General features: G+C 38.1%; 1 protein-coding gene across 2 annotated transcripts in view; it reads right to left on the minus strand.

The window, feature by feature from the left end:
- Nucleotides 1-1,878: 1,878 nt before the first annotated feature.
- Nucleotides 1,879-23,336, minus strand: part of LOC124544843 (myrosinase 1-like) — a 523,720-nt gene continuing 502,262 nt past the window's right edge. For both annotated transcript variants that reach the window (XM_047123549.1, XM_047123550.1), the window contains exons 10-12: nucleotides 16,422-16,556; nucleotides 7,756-7,862; nucleotides 1,879-2,710 (exon numbers count right to left, since the gene is read on the minus strand). In XM_047123549.1, the coding sequence (XP_046979505.1) occupies nucleotides 2,548-2,710; nucleotides 7,756-7,862; nucleotides 16,422-16,556 (405 nt within the window). In that variant the 3' untranslated portion in view covers nucleotides 1,879-2,547. The remainder of the gene's footprint in view (nucleotides 2,711-7,755; nucleotides 7,863-16,421; nucleotides 16,557-23,336) is intronic.

The raw sequence follows: 23,336 nt of genomic DNA on the forward strand, positions 1-23,336 counted from the left end.
TGTTTACATCATTTAAAATCATTGTGAGGCACAATTAGAGTTAAAAAGACATTTTATCACATCTTGTTTTGGTTGTAGGACACTACCAGCACAAGGGAATTTCATCAGTTGGGAAAACAAAAAATGAAGGCTAATGTAAAATGTATCTTAATGTGAACTAGCAGTCTGAAGATGTACCTTCCAGTTTGAAACTGGTAATGGAGGTATTTAAATAAATAAGTAGCATTGTAAAACAGTGGCTAATTGCTATTGTCTTCTCTGCAAGAGTCAACATATACTTACTACACAGCCACAGGCTCAGAATGTCAGTTTTCAACAAAATAGCACAAAGCCTACTTCTTTCACATCCAATAATATCACCAGCAGATACAGACACAAAGAATGTACCACCAACTAAAAATATCTGCTACAGGTGTCGACTGTACCCAATGTGAAAGCTGTCCCGTGGCGTACACTGGCCAAACTAGAAGGGGTTTTGACATCAGATTTTGAGAACATTTGAATTTAACCCTTTCAATACCAGCTTTAAGTACACACTTCTCTGAACAAGGACATTCTGTAACTAATTTGTTGAATAATCTAAAGATTTTATATTGAGAAAACAAAGGTTAAACCACCTGAAATATTTTGGGGAAAACTGAGATATTATGTTGTAAGAATCATCTCCCACAATACACATTAAAAGGTCAAACTGAATTTAGGGATCTTATTCTTCTTGCAAATTTTTACTGCCTAAATTGGGTTGTTTAGTTTTAGTCTTTTTTTACTATTGCAGTAATATATTTTTATGTTACGTATTTTCCCCTCTTTTTCCTATTTCCTTCTGCTTTTCCCTCATCAATAACTTTCACTTTGATAATGAAGATGTCACAACATTGAATCTGACTAAATGCCATAGCTAAAACAAAATCTGATAGCAAAAAATAGGAATAGACAGTTTTTGTGACAACTAGTGCTTGGTGCACTATAGATCACAATTTAAATATCCCAAGCATTAGTGAATGTTACTCAATGAAGTGTATAAGTCACAGGCATGAAAAAAATAATATGTCACAGATAGAGAGACAGATGCACTTGTTTCCCTAACTTGCCCCTAGCAAACATCTCCCTCTCCACAATCCTTTCCATTGACCCAACCAAGCTATGTCTAACAGGCCTTATATTTTATTTTGCAGTAGTCGAGCAAAGACTTTATTAACTGGTTTTTGGCTCCCAAGTTAAAGTCTGAGGATGGCTTCGTAAGCCAAAGACCAGTTAATAAAATAAATTAATGCTATGTAGCAATCACAATTTTGTGCTCTTCATGCTCACCTCACCAATGGGTCTCAGTTGCACTTTTTTTCTTAAAGTTCTTTACCCCCAAAGAATGAATTTTACATCTCTAAATTTATGGGTTCTATGTTGGGTGTACCCAGCATGATGGCATAATAGTTAACACACTAGACTCAAAGTTCAGAAGACAAAGGGTTCAACTACCTATCCAGCGACCCAGATCTAGGTTCTTTCTGGTTTCCATGTCTTCGTTAAGATAACTAGGGGATTGCTTCCTTTCAAATGAATGCAGCCAATTATTGCCCTTTGGCCTTATCCTATCTGTGCTTTCATTCTTTTCTGTTTACTGCATCCAGTTAAAGATTTTCCTAACCATCTTTTTTACTTCAGTGAAAGTCTGTCTGCAGTTGAGAGATGTTGTCAAGCAAAATAGTTTCGATGAATGCTGTAACAGCCTTTGATACGAGACATACTTATGGTTAAAACTACTTAAAATGCTGCTAATGGAGTCTGCTTCTGATGCAAGTAGGTACCTGAACTTCTCTCATTAAAAAACTTCAAAATATTTTATGGGAATGTACCATGTGTAAAATGAATAAAGTTGAATTTAAAATAAATATACATATAATGTACTTCAGAGGAAAAGGGTACTGGAATAGTTACAAAGACACATGTAATATTACATACATCAATACAAAAATATGCTTGTAATTTAGAAAATTTGAGCATTTCACATGTTGTTTTGCCTGTTTGTAAGCTCCATAACAATATATATACAAAAAAATTCATAAAGCTGCTGGGTGTCTTTTTAACAGTGGCACATGAAGACCAGCAGGCCTCACTTGTTTTGATGTGAGTCACTTACAGCTAAGCACAAAATAAATATTTACAAAGTATGATTCAGATTCTTTCAGAATCATTAACAGCAAAATCTCTTGATTTATATTCTATGTCATATGCGAACTCACTTTTCAAGTGATTTAGTTGTGCCATTCCTATTACATTTATACTTACTAAAAGCACAACAAATGCATTACATCAAAACATTTTCTTTTTTTTACAGTGATAAATTTTATCAATAGCAAACATGATCCAGTTGCTCTGTGACTTCCTTAATCCTAGAATTCTTCCCTAGTGTGGTACAATACTAAGTCACAATAGATTTTTATATTGAAGCAATCCATACTATACTGATGAGCAAGGAACTTGTTCTGTATCACTTTACAATTATTGTGCTGTTATACTAATATTAATGCTGTACATTGTTCCACGTGATCACGTAACAAGTACTACTCTTGGCTCAGGCATTTCTCCTTGTAATAAATTGGGTACAAGTGCTCGATGTTTGATGATTTTGCGTAAGGCTTGAGCAGAGTCTTTTGGAATCCTTGCAAGATTGGGATCTGTGAAGTTGACTTGGTAAATTCCAAATTTTTCCCTGAAACATACACAGAAACATATGTAGTAGCTTTTTAAGTAACACAAAATTCTTTACTATCACAATATGTGTACTGTGAGTAAAAAACATCTTGGTGGTATGTTTTTGAATAAAGAACCATAACTTGTTATTTCATGTTTAATTTTTGTAATAGCATATCCACATTACTGAAACAGCTTACTATCTTAACGTAATCTGTAACTACTGTATTAAGCACACTACTTTATAAATCTTTGTGAAAGTCTTCTTTAAATATTAGATATGCTTCAAACACAAAATTCTATTTTCTGTGAGTTAACTCACAATGGCCAATTGAAATTTTTCATATGCTGTCATCTACAACTTGCTGAGTACTATCACCTCATGAAGAAAGGATAAGGTGAAGTCTAATCATCTTTTCAATTACTTATGCACAGATATTGGTATGTGCATCTATTCAGGGTGTCCTTCCTAAATGTTACCAGGTGCATGTTCTATTTTGTTTTGGCAGGTATTGGCAATTCTTTTTTGCATCTTGTAGCTCGAGTCAGCCCAAACAAATCCTGCTCATTCCATTTTTCATATACATGCAGCATCAGCAGAAACCTTTACAAACATAATTATTTTTGAAGAGAGATTTTATGTTCCCATCTGACAGAGCAGTCCCAAATTAGTCTATTGCCATATTCATTTTATTGAAGAGAGAGAGAGAGAAATTCGTTTGATATTTACATCCACGTGACCACTCTGCAATTCAGAATGATGTACTTGGCAGAGGGAGAGTTCACAGAACCATTTTCATGCCATTTCTCAGTCATTCCACTCTTGAATAGCATGTAACTCTTACCGTGTGAACTCTGATTCCTGTTATTTTATTACAATGATCATTTCTCCCTATGTAGGCAGGAGTCAACAAAATATATTCATATTTGGAGGATAAAGTTAGTGTATGAAATTTCAAAAATGAAAAATAGTTTTGTTTTAATAATTGCTGACCCAGCTCACTAATCTTATCTGTGACACTCTCTCCCTTATTTGTGAATGCTCTGTAACTGAGATCATTGGTGCAACCTCACCATTCATGCAGCCACCTTCCACAAATGGCAGCTCACGAATCATGCATTGTGTCAACAAAGACAAATACAACCAACATATATTTTGAGACTCTCTGACACCAGCATTGAAATTGCAGCAACTAACCCAGTGCAACCTCAACATCAAACAAGAAACACTTCACTTACAAGAAGGATGGCACACATACAATGTGTGGTGACTATTGGGATCTCAACACCTGCACTAACCCGGACAGTTATCGAATTCCAAATATTCAGGACTTCACTCATAATTTAGCAGGCGCCTCCATGTGCAGTGTTCCAAAAACACTTATGTGCAGATCCCCAAAAACCATGAGGATACACTAGAGATTCCTATTACCATCCCTTTTGGACTTTGTGAATTTCTTTGCATCCCATGCAGACTAAAAAAATAACGCAGACTCAGCAAATGTTCATAAATAATGTTCTTTTCCAGTTTCCCTTTTGCTATGCCTTCTTAGAGGATATTTTAGCCTCATCTACTTCTCAACATGAACATGGTGAACATCTCAAACTGGTCATCAATGCCTTACATACACTTGGCATCACAGGCAATGATGAAAAATGTCAGTTGTGAAAGTCAGTAGTTACTTTCCATGGGCATTCTGTTACCAGTGATGGTATATGGCCTACAATACAATGAACTGAGCTCTTTAGTCAACTACCCTGGTCATGTAACTTTCAAGAATGACACCAACTCCTTGGCACGATAAATTTTTATCGCAAACATCTACTTCACACAGCTGCTATTCAGGCTCCATTGATGAATACGTTAGCAGGCAAACACATTACAGGCAAAAGTGACATTCAGTGGGCTCCACATGTGCAACAGACATTTGGACAATTAAAGAGTGCCTTCCTCAGACTAAGGTGCTGGCACACCCATTACCCAATGCAAATCTGTTAATACAGCTGATTCCACAACTGAAGTGGTTCTCCAACACACAGTAGATGTAACACAACAACCACTAGCTTTATTTCCAAAGGGTTAACTGACTTCCAGCGCAAGCAACCAACTTCTGACAGGGCATTGCTGGTGGTGTATGAAGCAGTATGGCACTTTAAAGGAGACTGAAGGGCAGACCTTTGACCATCTACACAGTTCATTGGCCTTTAGCAGATTCCATTCACGATCCGGCAAAAGACTGTTGCCCACCACATTTTTGTCAATTAACTTATATTCCACAGTTCACAGCAGGTGTCCGACATCTTCATGGCACTGATTAGCTCTCTAGGATCAAAGTGCTCTCAGTAATTACTGGCTATGATAAATTAGCAGAAGCACAACTACAGGACACACAATTATGTGAACTCTTACACAACACCACTGTCGGTTTGTAAGTAGAATGCCAGCCTGTTCATTTCTCCTCAAGAGAGGTGCTTTGTGATGCTTTACTGAATCATCTTTCACTACTGGTATCTCTTGGCATATGGAGACTCATCTTCAGTAAACTACACAGGCTATCACATCCAGAGAACCATCCAACAGTGAAACTTGTCACAGACTGCTCTGTGTGCCCAAATAACAAAAAAAAGATTGTAAAACTTGGATGTAATCACATGCTGTCTGCCAATAGTCTAAAATAGGATGGAATGCACAACAACGACATGGCTGTTAGTCAGTTCCTAAGGGCTGCTTTCAGCACATCCATCTAGGCCTCATCAGATCTCACCCCAACTCAGATGGTTTTCGTCATATCCTTTCTGCAGCTGATAGGGTAACTCAGTGGGTTGAGGCTATACCTATATCTCATATCACCTCAGAAACCACGCCAAAAGCATTTGTCAGTTTATGAATGTCCAGTTTTAGTCATCCTGCCTCAACTGCTACTGATCAAAGCACACAATTTGAATCACCACTTTTTACTGAACTCAGTCATCTGTGCAGTGTTCAGTACTTCCGAACCACACCTTACCATCTTCAATGTAATGGACTAGTGGAGCACTGGCACCTTATGCTACAAAAAGCCATCAAGTGTCAAGAAGCCCTGCCATGGGCATTTTAGGCATGTGTTCAGCATATAAAGAAGACCTCTGTGCATTTCTTGCATAAGTACTTTCCAGGGAACCACTTGCTCTACCAGTGGACCACACATGGCTCACATAGCATCTCCATCCATCAAGCCCTAAAGGACTGCAACTACACAATGCTGACAGGTGGTACTGTCTGCCCGACATTGCAACCACTGTATCAGGTCTGCACAGAGTGATTCAATGGGACAGTGACATGTGTGACATCTTATTGAAATGGAAATTTATGACTGTTACCGTCAATAGACTGAAACCTGAGGAGATCCTTAAGGAAACCTCCAACACGATAGTAAGTATCATCAACCACATGGACGACATCACTCACATCGATCAGCATGAGAGTGTAGTTATAGTACAAATAGACATGCAACAATTTGAACCTGAAAAAGTCCCCGTTAGACTCATTTATGACCTTTTCAGTTTGGAATGACAGGAAGTTGAATGATGGAGCTACCAAGGGACACCTCTGGAAATATACTCTGGCCATTACAGGCTTCCACAGGACAGGAGCACAAAAATATAGGAAAGACTGAAACAATACACATTACCATGGCTAATACAGTGTAGGAAAACCGTTGGCATTCAAAACAGCTTCTTTTAATCTCAGAACGGATAAATACATGTCCTGTAAGATTATCAACAAAATCTTATATTATTATTCCTGCAAAATAGTGGCACATTCAGGTGACAACAATGGAGGTTGAGAGAGACCACACTCCCATCTCTCCAAAGACGACCACAAAGCCTCCATAACATTGAGATCTAGTGACTGTGGTGGGCAGTGGAGATGTGACATTCCATCCTCAAAACCAGTCCTGAATGATGTGAGCTGTGTGAACAGTGGCCCTGTCATCTTGGAACACAGCATTCCCACTGGGGAACAAACATTGTACCGTGAGATGGACCTGACCAGCCAGAACAGTCATATAATCCTTGCCAGTAATGCAACCTTGCAGACTAATCACGGCATCCATAGAATACCATGGTATGGCTGCCCAAATCATCACCAAACTCTTGCATGTTTCACTATTGGGACATAAATTCAGCCAGAAGTTTGGAAGCAATGTGAAACAAGACTCACCTGACCAAATTACATTCTTCCATTGTTAAATAGTCTAGATTTTATGGCTTTCACAGCACAATTCTTGTTATGGGCATTTACATGACTGATAATTGCTTTTGGAATTCCAGGTCAGCCTAGAACTTGCTGCTTATGGAGTTCCTTTCATGTTGTTTTCATGCTGATAGAGTTCGTGAGTGCGACATTCAGTTCAGGCTGTGACTTTTGCAGCTATTGTATTGTTATTTTTCATGACAATCCTCTTCACTGCCTATCCATCATGAACATTAGAATCAACACACACCTTTGTCCATGTTGTGATTTAGAGGATGAGGTTTTTCTTCCCTGTATGCTGTATAGACATTTGGTACAGTGCCTCTTGAAACACTACATACTTCAGCTACCTTGTTTGTAGAAGAACTCATCATACAAGTGCTAACAATTTGCCCATGTTCAACTTTACTTAACACTGCTTTGACCACAAATGGCACTTGCAACATGTTGAGGACATTGCAAACGTGCCATTCATGGCAAAATACAACAGGGCAGCCTGCAGGCTTGGCCAGCAACTGCATTTATGTTCAAGCATCCATTTATTGAGGTCTTTCCATATTTTTGTTCAACCTCTGTATATCATACTTTACCTCTTCCACTGGAAATGATTTATAGACCAATAAAATACAATAAAAAGAAAAATTGTGATAAAAAGTATCATGTAGATCCTTCAAGCATTTCCAATCTTGCAACAGAGTAGAAAAGATTTTTTTGTAGCAATTATACGTTCAGCATTTTGATAAAAGCAAAACAGTTGCATAAAAATATTTATTTTTATTCCCATAAAATTTGTCAGTAAGAATGTTTACATTAATTTTCATACTCACGTATATCCTCTTGCCCATTCAAAATTGTCTACCAGACTCCATGCTGTATATCCAAACACATTGCACTTATCTATATAAATAGCCTTCAGCAGTTCTTGTAAGTAGCTCTGGAAAATTATAAGAGTAGCTTTGGAATCAAAATGCATATCATGTGTTCCATATGAAAATCCACAGACATTTTAGTAGTTTATTTATTTAGTTATTTCATGTGTGATTCATTGATCAAGAAAGTGACTGAATCACTAGGATACAAGAGAGTCAAGGTTTTCTTCACAAAAATTAAAATCTCAGTACTGGTAATGGGAACATATTGATGTTTATTTATTTATACGAGTCCAAAATTACACTAAAACACAGTATAATCTAAAATTATAGTATAATATTAATGACACAGAATTTCACACTTTCTTGTTTAATGTTCAGCAGGCAGAATGGCACATCATGAACAGCAACTGCTAGATAAACTTACACATAAGGCAATATACTAGCATAAATAAAGAAGTTAACTATGTATACAGACTGAAGTGATAAATGAAAATTTGGACCAAGGCCAGCCAGTACAAATTTTCATTCATTGATTCAGTCTGCATGTATACATCATAGATGTTTCAGACTTGAAAAGGTCTCTGCAACCATAGAGCTTCATTTGATTAAAGAAGTTAAGCAATGAACACGCGAAATTGTCAGAGATCCAGTAAAATAGATACACAAAGAAATTATATTAGTATGTCACGATCATTTTACTACAATTTCTAGCTTCAAGTGACAGTACCAGTGTCACATATAGATCTGATCCTTAGACTCTGCATCAATGTGAGAGCTGCAACAATTGATAAATTTTCAGTAGGCACACTGGGGGAAAGGGGAGGGAGACAAAAAATCTCGCATTCAACTGTGCACATTTTTCATGATGAAATTGCATTTTTTCTTTTCTTTTGCTAAATTTACTTTATCTCATGAGGTGCTTGCTTTGCTCATACCATATTTTGTATTACTTTCAATATTTTCTATTAAAGCCTCCAAGGAACTGACTTTTCCAGTAACTTCACAATACATAAAATCCCTAATGCAATTTCTTTTAAGTAATGAATCATAATTCAGAAGGAATAATAACATCCATAATTCCATAACAGATTAGAAAGGGCCATTACTTTGAACTGAAATTAACTTCATAAGGGATGAACGATGCTGAAACAAAAATTCTCTTTATTCCTGCTGTGATATAAAAATGCCTAGTAAATAGCAGATTTAACACAAAAATTAACTTAATATGATCCTCTTTGACAGCCCTTTTCCTTCTGTTGACAAGAATGTGTTTAGAAATTCATACATTGCAGACTAGTGTAAAAAAAAGAAAGTTAGGGTTAAGTGTCCAACTACTGATAAGCTCCACAGAGGTGGAGTACAATGCTGGATCAGAAAGAAAACTGGTTGTGTCGTTTTCCACTGGAGCTGTTTTGACTCTGCTTCTTCAGCAACACAGATTTTATTGAGAGGAATCTATTTACAAATAAATCATGAAAAGCAACATCTATGAATATACAAAACAATACAGTACCCTGAACAAGTGTTAAATAACTCACATGTCAGTGCTGGGAACACTGTTTGTACGAAACACTTGGATATGATCCACACTCTCAGTTCGCCAATATGCCATCAGATTGTTTGCAGAAAACACAGTGGCCAGTTGAATGGAGAGCAAAGACAGCCCTGCATTAGGCAGATAGGCAAGTCTATTCTCGAGTCAAACATTGTTAGTAGGTAACAACAATGTCCAAATTACAGTCCAGGAGAAAACCATGTGGCATTTGGGTCATTGTTCACAGACGCACTGAACAGCTTGCTGTAAACATTGGCGAGACCATGGCAGTCCATGGTTTCTGTGCTCAGAATGGATGTCTTCTTTTATTCTGGTATCATGACTGTGATACACATTATTAGGTTTAAAAAAGGGACTTGTTCCCTTATGAAACAAGTCATGGATAATACATACTGTGCAGTGGGTGCAAGGATTTCAAGTTCTGTAAAACGATATCTGCATATGGCTTGACAGTGGACTCCACAAATTATTCTTATTGTTTTTTTCTGTGCATGAAGCACTTTTCTAGCTAGTGGCTAAATTCCCCAAAGTATGATTCCACATGTCACAATAGCATGAAAATAATTGCAATAAATCGATTTAATAGTTGCTATATTCCTATAAGAGCAAACAATGCATAAAGCATAAGTTGTAGAGCACAGATCCAGGATATGGTTTGACCAATTTAGTTCTTTATCAGAATGTAGGCCCAGGTATTTTTGAAAGGGCCAGCCCTAGTTATCTGCTGGTCACCTACTTCTTTCCTAGTCCTTAATCTTTAGAGTTTTTGTGAAACTGAATAAGCATTTATTGATGGTATTTGATTCATGTACTGCATTTATTGTATTGTTTTATTGATCTTCTTTATCATTTTTGTATGTACATGCAGCCTGACATGGACATAAGGTCATAGCAAAAGGCATAGTTCTCTGCCCAACATTTCATCTTCCATTACTGGAGACTTCATCAGAGAGTTTAACTACTCAGAAAGCTGTTATAGACTCAGACAAGTTTGGAAAGCTGAACTGTTTATATATATGCACATGATGGCCACCTCATGACATTGTGTCTGAGATTAGGAAGTCACACCATTATATACTGTTGAGATTGTAGTGGGGAAGAGCTGGTGCTGTTTGTTTTATTTAGTACTAATGACCACAACTTGTTAATTTCAATTCTTCTTCTTCTTCTTCCCTTCCTTCTTCTTCTTCTTCTTCTTGAAATCATTTTTTTCTGAATGTCTATGACCTCCCTGTGTATCACAGTGTAGTAATAATTACAGCTTGCTAAAACCTGTGTCAGAGAAGAAATGAATTTGATGGTTTCCCGATCATAGTATGTGGTCTGCTACTGCTGATTGTATGTGTCTTCCTCAGGAAACAACTGCACTTTTTTTTTTTCTTGAGGTGTGTACAAAGGGGAATTTTATATACTTCTGCTGTACTAATTGGCAGGTGTAGGTCCTTTTCAGTGTTCAGATGTCATGAGCAAACTGACAGTGTGACCATGTGTAGTGATAGAGAAATTTTGTTACAAAAATTTGAAGAAGCAGCCCTTCAGACAATGAAGATGAAACCCTCTTGTTCCTTTGGTATGAGGTTGATACTTTTGTTATATGTGCAGCCAATTGGAAAACCTTTTTGAACCTTAGGGCATATAGTCTACATAAAGCACAGTCACTGATACACACTTTTACAAAAATTCCAATCACCATCCCAAGCAGAAAAAAGGAGTGATCAAAACATTAGTGAACTGGGCTGGAAGAATGTGTGAACCACAGTATTTGGAGGACAAGCTTGTTCATTTAAGAACAACCTTCAGAAGAAACATTTGCTGTGACAAAAAAATAAATAGGGCACTAAATCTTAAATGGGATAGAGTTTGAAATGAAAAAGAACCAAATAAAGAGATATTTCTCCTTCTATTCGTAGAATCAATCACACAGTGCAACAGCAAAAATATTCTAAAAACATCTGCATCTATACTCTGCTAACCATCCTAGGAGCATAGCAGACATTATGTCCCATTGTAGGAGTTATTAGGGTTTCTTCCCGTTCCATTCACATATGAAGCACAGGAAGAATGATTGTTTCAATGCCTCTGCATGCGAAGTTAATGTTTTGATCTTATCCTCATGATCCATATGTGAGTTCCAGAGTCAGCATTTAAAGTTGGTTCTTGAACATTGTTAACAGAAGTTTTTTGGATACTTTACGTCTATCTTGAGGAGTCTTTCAATTCGTTTCCTTCAATACCTCTGCAATACTCTCCCACAGATCAAGCAAACCCGTGAACATTCATGTTCTCTGTATACATTTGGTATCCCCTGTTAGTCCTATTTGGTAGAGTTCCCACTCAAAAGCAATGTTCTAGAACTGGTTACACGAGTGATTTGTAGACTGACTGCACTCCTCCAGTATTGTACCAGTAAATTGAAGTCTACCACCTGCTTTCCCCACAGCTGAGCCTATGTATTCATGCCATTTCACACAGGTATTTGTATGAGATGGATGATTACAACAGTGACATATTGATATTATAGTTTTAGGATACTATATTTATTTTTAATGTTTTCATCTTTGAAGTGCACAATTTTCCATTTCTCAACATTTGAAGCAAGTTGCCAATCTTTGCGCCACTTTGAAATCTTATCAAGATCTGGTTGAATATTTATGCAGCTTCTTTCAGACAGTACATCATCATGGATAACTGCATCAACCGCAAAAAGTCTGGCAATTTTACTATTAATATTGTCTGCAAGGTCATTGATACACAACATAAACAGCAAGGGTCCCATCAGTGACAAACGGAAATGTGTACCAGGCTGGGGTTCAAACCGGGATCTCCTGCTTACAAGGAAGGTGCAGTAATTAATGTACCATCCAGGATGCAGCGTTATCATAACTGCATGGACTATCTTGGTACCCATCGCAGCCAATCCACATTCCCATTGAGAGCCACCTATCCACAGTCCCTGACCATTATACTCCTGCTCGCTACTTAGAGATTCCCACATGAGGTCAGACGTATTTGAGCATTTGCACTCAATTATTTAATGCACACTGTCTGTTCCTTCAAAAGAACAGACATCATGCAAATTCAGCTGCTATGAAACACTATATGTAAACTGAATAGGGATCACTGCTATCAACTGCAGTGGGACATTAAGCAGAATCAGTGGTGATGAACAAAAATGTGTACCAGACCAGGATTCAAACCCAGGATCTGCTGTTTACTAGGCAGATGCAGTAACCACTGTGCCATCCAGGACGCAGCATTATCGCAACTGCATGGACTATCTCGGTATGCCTCACAGCCAATCCACACTCCCATCAAGCACCACTTATTCGCAGTCCCTGTCCATTATACTCCTGTTCGCTGCTTAGAGATTCCCACTGGAGGTCAGGCGTATTTGTGCTGCTGATTCTGCTTAATGTCCCAGTGCAGCTGATAGCAGTGATCCCCCTTTAATTCACATATAGTGCTTCACAGCTCTGGATTTGCATGGTGCATGTTCTTTCGAAGGAGCAGACACTGTGCATTAAATAACTGATAAGCCTGGCTGGGCAATGGATCCACTTTCTTCAGTGTGAATGGTTATCGCAACTGCCTAGTAAGAAGGAGATCTGGGGTTCAAATCCCAATCCAGCATGCATTTTTGTTCATTGCTGTTGATTCTGCTTAATGTCCTGCTGCAGCTGATACCAGTGATCCCCATTCTATTTACATATCAAAATTTAAACACTACGCACTTCCTCCAGCCCAGCATTCTTCAGCATTATGTGTGGTCTAGGGAGGAGCTTAGGTGGCTTACAAAAGCACCATATGTTCGCTGGTGGTTTTCTTAGAAGACCTCAAAAAACCATGACTTTTGGGTACAAAAAGTACCAGTTGTAGGGACAGCAGCTTCTATGATAGAAAATTATCAAATTTTTACTGTATGTTCTTAACATTATATCCTTAGAGAAGCCTGAAATTTTTTTGATATCATTACTCATTACGAAGAACCATAAGTCCAAATTTACTGTACTTATGCACATAAAATATGCTTATAATATCCAGTCTAAGGTGTAAATGAGTTTTAGCTTACATAGTGAAATTACATAGCAACACATTTAGAGTTCTACGGTCATCACTAAGATTCTGAGGTCACCAAGCTATGTTTTTAGTCATCATCTTGCCATTAATAAAACTTCATGATGTGCTGTTTCTGTATAATGTGCACTTCATGATTATATAAATATGCTGAAAGTGGTACTGCAGTGACAAAGTATTTGCATATATATTCGTTTTATATAAGCAGCACACCCTGCTGTAGCTAGGAAAAAAAGGGAACTGGCAGAGAAATGATCCTGTCAGAGAACAATGAAGGTGAATAGGTCCCTCTTTAAAAGACCATTATACAAAAATAGGGATGCAGGTGTTGCAGTCTCCACTCCACCTTCCTTGACAAAAATTTTGGCATGCAGACAAATTCTTACTTTTTTGTGATGAAAGAGAGTAGCAGAGATACAGTGAAAGTGGAAGAGAGAGGAGACAGTGCCAGTGGACGAGAGAAAGTGACTGTGAAAGAGAAAGGGAGATGGATGAAGACAATAGCAATGGGAACCAAAGGTGTAGGAGATATTGATGGCCAGTCAGAGACAGTGACTGAAAAAGAGAAAAGGAAGATGGATGGAGATAAAAGCCATGGGAGCAAAAGAGTGATGAGACAGTGGAAATGAAAAATACAGATGAATGAAGACCATACACACACTTCGGGGTTGTGGGCCCTTCCAGACCGGTGAACTTTTAACATATAGGAGAGGGTGCCCTTAGAACCAAAACTTTAAACATTTGGGTAAAGGGAAAAAAATAAGTTGGACTCTCCCCTCTGCCTTAGAGTTTTTTAGCTGCCAAGGTATGGTGGAGACAGTGTCAGTGGAAGAGAGACAAAAGGAGACAGTGTAAGTAAGAGAGGGGGCACTAGCCGTGGGATGTAGTGTAAATCAATGGGGGAAGAAGGAGAAAGTGGGAGAGGGATATGTATAAAGACAGTGGCAGTGAGAGGTAGATGCTGAGTATGAAGGATTAACTATAAAGAGAGACTGGGTAAAAGGATTTACAGTGTTCTGTGTTGAAAGGGCATGGACAAGTTTGTGTGCCAAAATTTTTGATGAGGAAGGTGGAAAGGATTGAGGCAGTTAGTTCCCCACTCTTATGTCACAGTCTTTTATGTGCTCTGGCAGGGGCAATTTTCTGCTCATAAGCCTATGGCTGTAAGTGAAGAAACAAAAAAAGTTGAAAAATAAAAGAGAGCATTCATTAATAAATACCTTTTTCGGAAGTTGTTTCACATAATAAACTGAGGAGCTACTTAATACCGGTAGAGAAAGGTAGCACTTCAAACAAACAGTACAGAGAGGATGTAGGCTGCATGTGACCAAAGAGTAAGATGAGAAAAATATCAGTTAAAAATAAAAGTAAAAGAAGGCCTATGACTCTGTTGACAGGCAGACTCTCTTTGACACACTAGAAGAATATGAAATAGACAGAAAAACTAGGGCACTTATAGAACAGACACTCACAGACACCACACCCAAAATAAAATTTATGAGAGAAATCTCAGAGCCATCTGAGGTACATACAGGGGTCAGACAAGAAGATGGTCTCGCACCACTTCTATTCAACATAGTACTAACAAAATTATCAATCAGTGGGAAGAAAAAGTAAAAGGAATTGAGTTAGAAAGAATACGTGCAAACAAGACAATCATAAAATGCCTAGCATTTGCAGATGACTTGGCAATACTCAGCAACAACAGAGAAGAGGTGCAAGAAGCCCTTGAATATATATATGAAGTCTCTGCTAAAATGGGGTTACAGATATCATACAAGAAAACACAATATATGGAAAGAAAGAACAACAATACTCAAGTCATGCACACATATTACGCATTGGTTAACAGAGTGGAAAAATTCAAGTATCTTGGAGAATACATACAAATAGGAGGATCAAACAAGGCATCCAATACAGAACAAGCAGAAAGCATACAAACTCACACGGACGCACTACAATAAAAGAAGCATCTCAAGACAGGTGAAACTCAGGCACTACAATGCAGTTGCACTACCAGAAGCCCTCTATGTATCAGAAATGACCACAATCGGTGCATCGGGCACCACAGAGACAGAAAAGATAGAATATAAAATCCTTCCAAACATTTTTGGAGAAGTACATAGAGATGGTCCATGGATGAAGAGGTCAACCAAAGAACTATACAAACACGCAGACAGACTCACAAACATAATCAGAAAAGGTCAATTAACATTCTTTAGGCACATAACCAGAATGAACAACACCAGACTCACAAAGAGGATTTTTGATGTAGTCAACAGCTCAATCAAAAAAACCAACTGTTCTCATGAAATAGAAGAAGACCTAAAGCAACCAGAAATCAATGAAGAATTAATAGATGAAAGAGACAAATTCAGAAACAAAATTATGGACATGAAATCTGAAGTAAAAGAAAGGAAGAGACCAGGAAAAGTATGGACAGAACATAGGAAACCCGAAAAGTCGAAGAATGAAGAGGTTTGGGGAAGAGAAAAAGAAAACATAAAAAGGGGAAAGTTGAATAATGATGTAATGTTCAAGTTCAATCACTGTCTTAAGAGCAAAAATGTATAATAATAATAATAATAATAATAATAATAATAATAATACAGGATAAAGTTGACATTATACCAATTATACTATCAACTACAGGAGTCATACCACACAATATCCACCAGTACATCAATGCAATACAGCTACATCCAAACTTATATATACAACTACAGAAATCTGTAATTATTGATACCTGTTCAATTACCCGAAAGTTCCTAAATGCAATAAAAGAAATAACAATAATAATAAAAGTAAAAGATACACTTCAGGCTGAGGAACTATGTGAGAAAACTGTTTACAAATTTGGACAGAACATTTGAATGTTAAAAATGAGCTTCATAATAATAAAACAAGAGCTTAGAGCACAAAAATATTGCAAAGGAAATCTCATATGGGCATCCAACATTTTACCCTATGCATATCCAATAACTTTACTTACAACGAAGTAATTGATGCGATCTTTATCGTGTAGACCACCATGGTCAGAGAAACCATTTTCTGTAATCAGCACTGGAAGGTTGCCATATTCTTTCTTAATCCAGTTCAGCATCTTCCTCAGACCCCAGGGCACAACCTGAAAAAAAATCAAACAACAAAGAACCATATTTAACCATCAGTAAAAATTAAGTGGCACTAACCCTATTAGTATAAAAACTCAGTTTCTGTTTGGAAATGACTGTTCTGTGCTGTACATTTGTCAGAGTATACAAGTATAATGTACTGTAACAGATCTCTGTCTGCTATTTCTTTTTTTCTCTTTTAGTAATTGTTGATATCTTTGTTGAACAAGTCACTCAAAGTGACACCGTCTGTCATTTCTTTCATTGTCTGAATAACTACACAGAGACAAAGTGATTTTATCTTTTATCAATCAGTATACAACCAGAAGACATTTCATCAGTTCCAGTGTCTGTTTCATAACAAAAAATTCATTTTCAGACTTATAATAAGCGAACAAGTTTATTTTTTCATTGGGATTCTTCATCATCACGCTGTATTAGTAACTGCATTCAAGCAATACTACAACAATCTTCTAAAATGTTGCCAATGTCCTCATTCTGCTCACTTTTTTTCACCAAGATGGGGTCTATACTTTATTTTCATCAGTGCCACACTACTGCAGAAGGGGACAGAAAATCCTGCAATAGTCTCCAAAGAGAAGACATTTATGTCCATGAAGCTGGTGAAAATTACAAACACATGATGTCTAATGGACTTGTTTTACTTGTGAAAATTGATAAAGAGACATGGTAGTTAGTTAGTTAGTTAATTTGTTTGTTCATTGCACATTCCATAGATCATTTTGCATGATAAATCACAATGATGTGGAACAATTCTGTAGCAACCTCAGCTGTCAGCTCATTTGTGCAGTGTGGTACGTGTGTGTTTACAGACTTTGTGCTGTCCCAAAATAGTTTTATCACTAGCCGGAAGGGGCATTGTGTTTCTATTATATGCTCTACGTTTCTGCTTATTCTTAGAGCTGCTCAGAGAGCCTTGCTGTATTATCTGATTTTGACTAGTGAATGAAGTTGTTGCTACAGAACCAAGACATTGTTTGTGGAATTTAATTACAATACCACACAGGATTAATAGCTGGATGAGCGAGATCACAGCTCAACAGCCACAGCAGTGACCCAAACAAGCCTGCATAACACTTGAATTTGACACGATACTATCAAGGACAATTTATGAGATGACAGAAAGCCCGGCAGCGACCAACCTCACTGTGTCAAGACTTGCAGTGTGACTGCTGCCCTTCTGACTTCACAATACAGCCCTCTGTTTTGTGCAAGACAAAGCTATCTTCACCTACTAAGGCACAAGTGCCAATGCTACAAAGTCTGCATTGGTCATAAGTCAGCTTGACCACCAGTATGCTGCTGAGGTGCGGGACGTAGTTACTGGGCCACCTGAAAGCCATTCATACACCCGACTGAAGGCAGAGTTAATGAAAAAGGTATTATCTTCACAAGAAGAATGCCTCCATAAGGTTCTAACACATGAGGACACTGAGGACCATGAACCATCACAGTACTTGCAGCACCTGCATAGTAAGATCAACACTGGTGCGGTTCTAGACAACCTGCTACAAACTATTTGGAGTAGCTGTTTGCCACCTCAGATATGTCTCTGGATTCCATCCTGTATATTTCATTGTGTAAAGATAGTAAAATGTCTTATTTCATATGACACTTTCACACTATGGTTTTCCTTTTTTTTCTTTGCTGGAAAAATTTACTCTCAGGGCTATGCAGTGTATAATAGTAACAATATCCTCTTTCCAAGTTCAACATCTCAGTTGTTATATAGGGATGCTGACACAGTTACTCAGGATAGCAAATGTGAAGTTGTGGTACATAAAATGGAAACCAGACGCCATTACTATGGTCCTGACATCAGCTGGTAGTGTGTACAGTAACATTATGAAACTATGTGTGTATAGTTATATATAAAAACAAAGATGAGGTGACTTACCGAACAAAAGCGCTGGCAGGTCGATAGACACACAAACAAACACAAACACACACACAAAATTCAAGCTTTCGCAACAAACTGTTGCCTCATCAGGAAAGAGGGAAGGAGAGGGGAAGACGAAAGGAAGTGGGTTTTAAGGGAGAGGGTAAGGAGTCATTCCAATCCCGGGAGCGGAAAGACTTACCTTAGGGGGAAAAAAGGACAGGTATACACTCGCACACACGCACATATCCATCCACACATACAGACACAAGCAGACTGCTTGTGTCTGTATGTGTGGATGGATATGTGCGTGTGTGCGAGTGTATACCTGTCCTTTTTTCCCCCTAAGGTAAGTCTTTCCGCTCCCGGGATTGGAATGACTCCTTACCCTCTCCCTTAAAACCCACTTCCTTTCGTCTTCCCCTCTCCTTCCCTCTTTCCTGATGAGGCAACAGTTTGTTGCGAAAGCTTGAATTTTGTGTGTGTGTTTGTGTTTGTTTGTGTGTCTATCGACCTGCCAGCGCTTTTGTTCGGTAAGTCACCTCATCTTTGTTTTTATATATAATTTTTCCCACGTGGAATGTTTCCTTCTATTATATTGTTATGTGTGTATAGTGTGTGTAGTATGTGCCATGACTGGGAGTGAGGAATAAGTGAACAGTGTAGTACTAGTCTTTTACTTTATTAAATAATGTCTTTCTAAAACAGTCCTGTACATTAGGGACAAACTGTTATAAACAGTCTGGCCTCGTATTTAGGAAGGTGCAGGCTCCAGTCTCCATCCTGCCGCCACGATTTAGGTTTTCTGTGGTTTTCCTAAATTACTTCAGGCAAATGCTGGGATGGTTCCTAGTACAAGGCCATGGCCAACTACCTGCCCCATCCTTGTCAAACTAGACCTGTAAGTATATAAATGCTTGTACATATGAATTGCGTTATTTTTGTTATTCTGAAATTGTAGCAGCAAGACTTGTCCAATATCATTGTAAAATTGATTTATGGATGAACAAAACAACAACAACAACAACAACAACTACTACTACTACTACTACTACTACTACTACTACCACCACCACTACTACAGGTGTAGTACAGGGACTCATGCAGGGTCTGCTCTTGTTCTTGTTATGATCTTACATCATAGGTTCAAGAAGCAGAAATAGTTTATCTTGCTGATGAAGCAAGTATTAAAATCAAGCCAAATGAATTAACTTAAAAATCTGAAAACGCAAATAATTTTTTTTTCGAAAATTACAGTTGCTCGAATGAGATTTCAATTTATATGTTTACTCATCAAAAATTGCAAGCATTGAATAATAAAATATCAACAGTTGGTATATTTTGTGATTTTTTCCCATGCCATTTGAAAGTGTATATCATATTGGTGGTTTCACAAATAACTGTCTATGTACCTAAAATCCCATAAACAATGCAGAAATATAATCAATCAGAATCAGGTGAGAAACGTCAACATTCAGTCGACGATTAACGATAATACATAGGGTGCTACAAAGATCAATCTGAGGACCATTTGTTTTTCTTCTGTGTGTAAATAATATCATACAACCTGCTGATTCCCATATAATTACTTATGCTGGTGACACCATACTGCTGTTTTATGGTGATAACAAGGAGGATATGACACATTTTTAACATACGTGACATCACAAATGACTAAATATTTTAGTAACCATGGCTTAAAAGTCAGTACCATAAAATCACAGTTACTGGAGTTCAAAGCAGGCAACTCATGCCACAGTTGTGTAGGACATATTTGTGGAATTTCATACAGAGACAATGAAGATTGTAAATTTCTTGGTCTGCATTTGTATGTCAGTCTTCAGTGGGAATCAATGTCAACTTTGCATGCAAGAAAATAATCAGTGAATTCTAGTCACTTAGCCAATGGTCCAGAATTGTATGTGATATAATGCTGAAAATGGTATAGTATCGGACAATGTTCCCATTTATACATTATAATGAAACACACATGACACTGGTGTAATATAAGTAAGTTATGGGAGAGAGCTAAGAGGGAGAGAGAGCCAGTGCACTTAAACAGAATACTGGTGCTACAAAAGAGCCGTTAGGCTGATACATGGTCTGGGCTAGAGGGAGATCTTTCATGACGTTCTTATCGAAAGTAAATATCTCACAGTATACACAATTTTTTTTAAGCCATCAGGCCAATGCACCCATATGTTCTGATGAACATAATCACAGCACAAGAAATAAAGAAATAAGCACAATTATTTCAGTCAAAGAACAAAATTAAAAGTATAACATAACAGTCCTTATATCAGTGGCTCAGTGTGGTACAACAAATTGTCAGAATTTGTAAGAGCACATACTGGTGATCCGTTTAAAACAAAATTTAAGTTTCTTGTCGTAAATAAGTGTCTGTATTCACTGAAAGAATTCTAAGCTGTATATATTTTATAGATTAACCTTTGTAGATAAATCTGTTATGTATTAAATGCCTGTACAAAAATACTGCATGATATATAGTGGAAGATGCTCTAACATGACATACTATAAGGGAAATATTCTACTGTGGGTACATTTTCTGAAGTATAAGTTAACACTACAAGTATAAGTTAACATTAAAGCTATTAACTACACAGTGATATAGGAAAGAAAACTATGTTATACCTTATATGATTGTTACAATGTAGTATTAGAAAGATTACACAATGTCATGTCCTGAGAGTCATTGGGCAAAATGACATACTCTTGTGTCTTCTATGGATGTTCACTTTTATTTGCAAATATCATATGGAAACACCACAAATAATGGCTTGTCAAATTATAGGTAGGCTATCAAATGTGTGGGGTCTTGACCAGTGAGACACTCCAACACAGCATCTCTGATTATAGAGTGGTGCTGAGTAGATACTCTCTGCCAGTTTAGCCTGGACCCAACCTGCGTCATGTTAGGACATTGTGTAAATAAGGTATTGAACTCTAATGTATGGAATTGTGTTGTATCTTGTCACACCTGCCCATACTCAAGTTCCTAAAAGGTGACTCTTGGCTATCTCATCGTGTTGTATTTTCTCACTTTACTGCTGAGCCGATTACTGTGGAACAATAATGCAACCATTATTGAAATCTGCACCTACACATTTTGCATGAACTGACAGTGATCTGCATGCATCCTTGTTTTACATGCTGCACTATGACACAGAACATTTGTCCACGGTACATCAAACTGTTTTCATACCTGAAACAATGACACAAACATGTAGTGTACCGCCCACCAGTGCATCTACGGTGTCCCACCTGCCATCAGTGTGCAAGAAATGGCCCATTTGGGCACAGAATATATAACTGATGTGTTTGACACTCTACAACAGTGCTTACAATATTCTCCACAGGATGTAAACTCAGATATGAAGTGTCGTTACAATGCTGGATGGATACACACTATCCATATAGTTAGACAGCACATTCTTTTTGATGGTATGTTTTGATCACATCATGTTTGAACAGGAATCATTTTCATGATTGCACCTTTCAACCAGTTGAACAGTGTTGAAACATAATTTTCTGCCTACTATTTTGTACAGTCGACAATGTGTGGTCGACACCATCAACAATGACAGCCATCTTGCCTCACCGCAACCTCCACTCACCTCTCGAGAACAAGAACCTGAACTCACATGACTTCAGCTGACCCTCACTGATCGTGACACCCTCATCAACATGCCATCTCAGATTGTCATGGGATCTGGCATCCCCTTCGTGCCATGGCAGTCAGCCATAATGTCATGCCTTTGTCCAAATGACACTGTGATGACATGACTCACTCTGATCACCACCTTGGAAGGAGGTGACACTTCCTTGCAGTGGTGCCAGAAAACATAACAAATTCTCATGCAGCGAATACTAATCTCCCACCATGCGCCAAGTCTATGCTGGTTCCACCTGTGTTTCGGCTCTTCCGCATGCAAGTGCCAATATCTGCACACATTTAACTACTGTGTTGCATGACCCGCACCATGTGCGCTAAATCACAGATCCTATCTGATGTCATACTGCAGCGTTTGCACCACAAGAAGAACAGTGTTATTGCAATGAACAAACATTCCATGATGATATCATGGTTCCACAGACATCTATTGGGCAACTTGTTACATACAAGAAGCCATCTTTGCAACATTTGTTCCCTCCTGAACAATTGCAACAACTGCATACAGGTTTTGGCATACAATCTGCTGGTTTCAAACAACCCCTCCCCTTACAACAAATGACAACTGCAGTGCAGGGGATGCAATCTACTGCCCCTGTCACAGTTAGGAAATCTCAACCTGATGACTCACATCCTAATGGTCTGGTCATGCCTCACACAGACAACATTTATGGCACATCTGGCCAGGTGCATCTGTGTCTCCATCCTGTGAGAAAGGATCCACCTGTGGCCTGCCTCACAGCCAGCCATGAAACATGCGGTCACACACACCTGTTCACAGATGACCACACCAACAACCCACCTCCCTTCTCTCCTCATTGTCTGCTCTTCACTAGAGGGTGGAGGGATGGCTCTGTGGATACTCAACCAGTGAGACTGCCCAACATGAAATATCTGACTATTGAGCAGTGTTCAGTAGATGCTCTCTGACAGTTTAGTCTGGACCCAACCTGTGTTATGTTAGGATGTTTGGTCCACAGCAGTATACATACTCTGTGTAAATAAAGGAGGGAACCCTAATGTATGGATCTGAGTTGTATTTTATCACACCCATCCGTACCTGAGTTCCTACAACTGCTTATTGTTTGTTTTATTAAATTAAATATGAGTTTACCTGCCATCAATGGCTGCTTGCTGAACTGGTTGCCAATTTCATTCCACATGGTGTGACGAAGCAAGCTGGGATAATTTTATTCCCCCTCT

This window comes from Schistocerca americana, chromosome 8 (assembly GCF_021461395.2).
Source record: "Schistocerca americana isolate TAMUIC-IGC-003095 chromosome 8, iqSchAmer2.1, whole genome shotgun sequence".
Taxonomy (NCBI): Eukaryota; Metazoa; Arthropoda; class Insecta; order Orthoptera; family Acrididae; genus Schistocerca; species Schistocerca americana.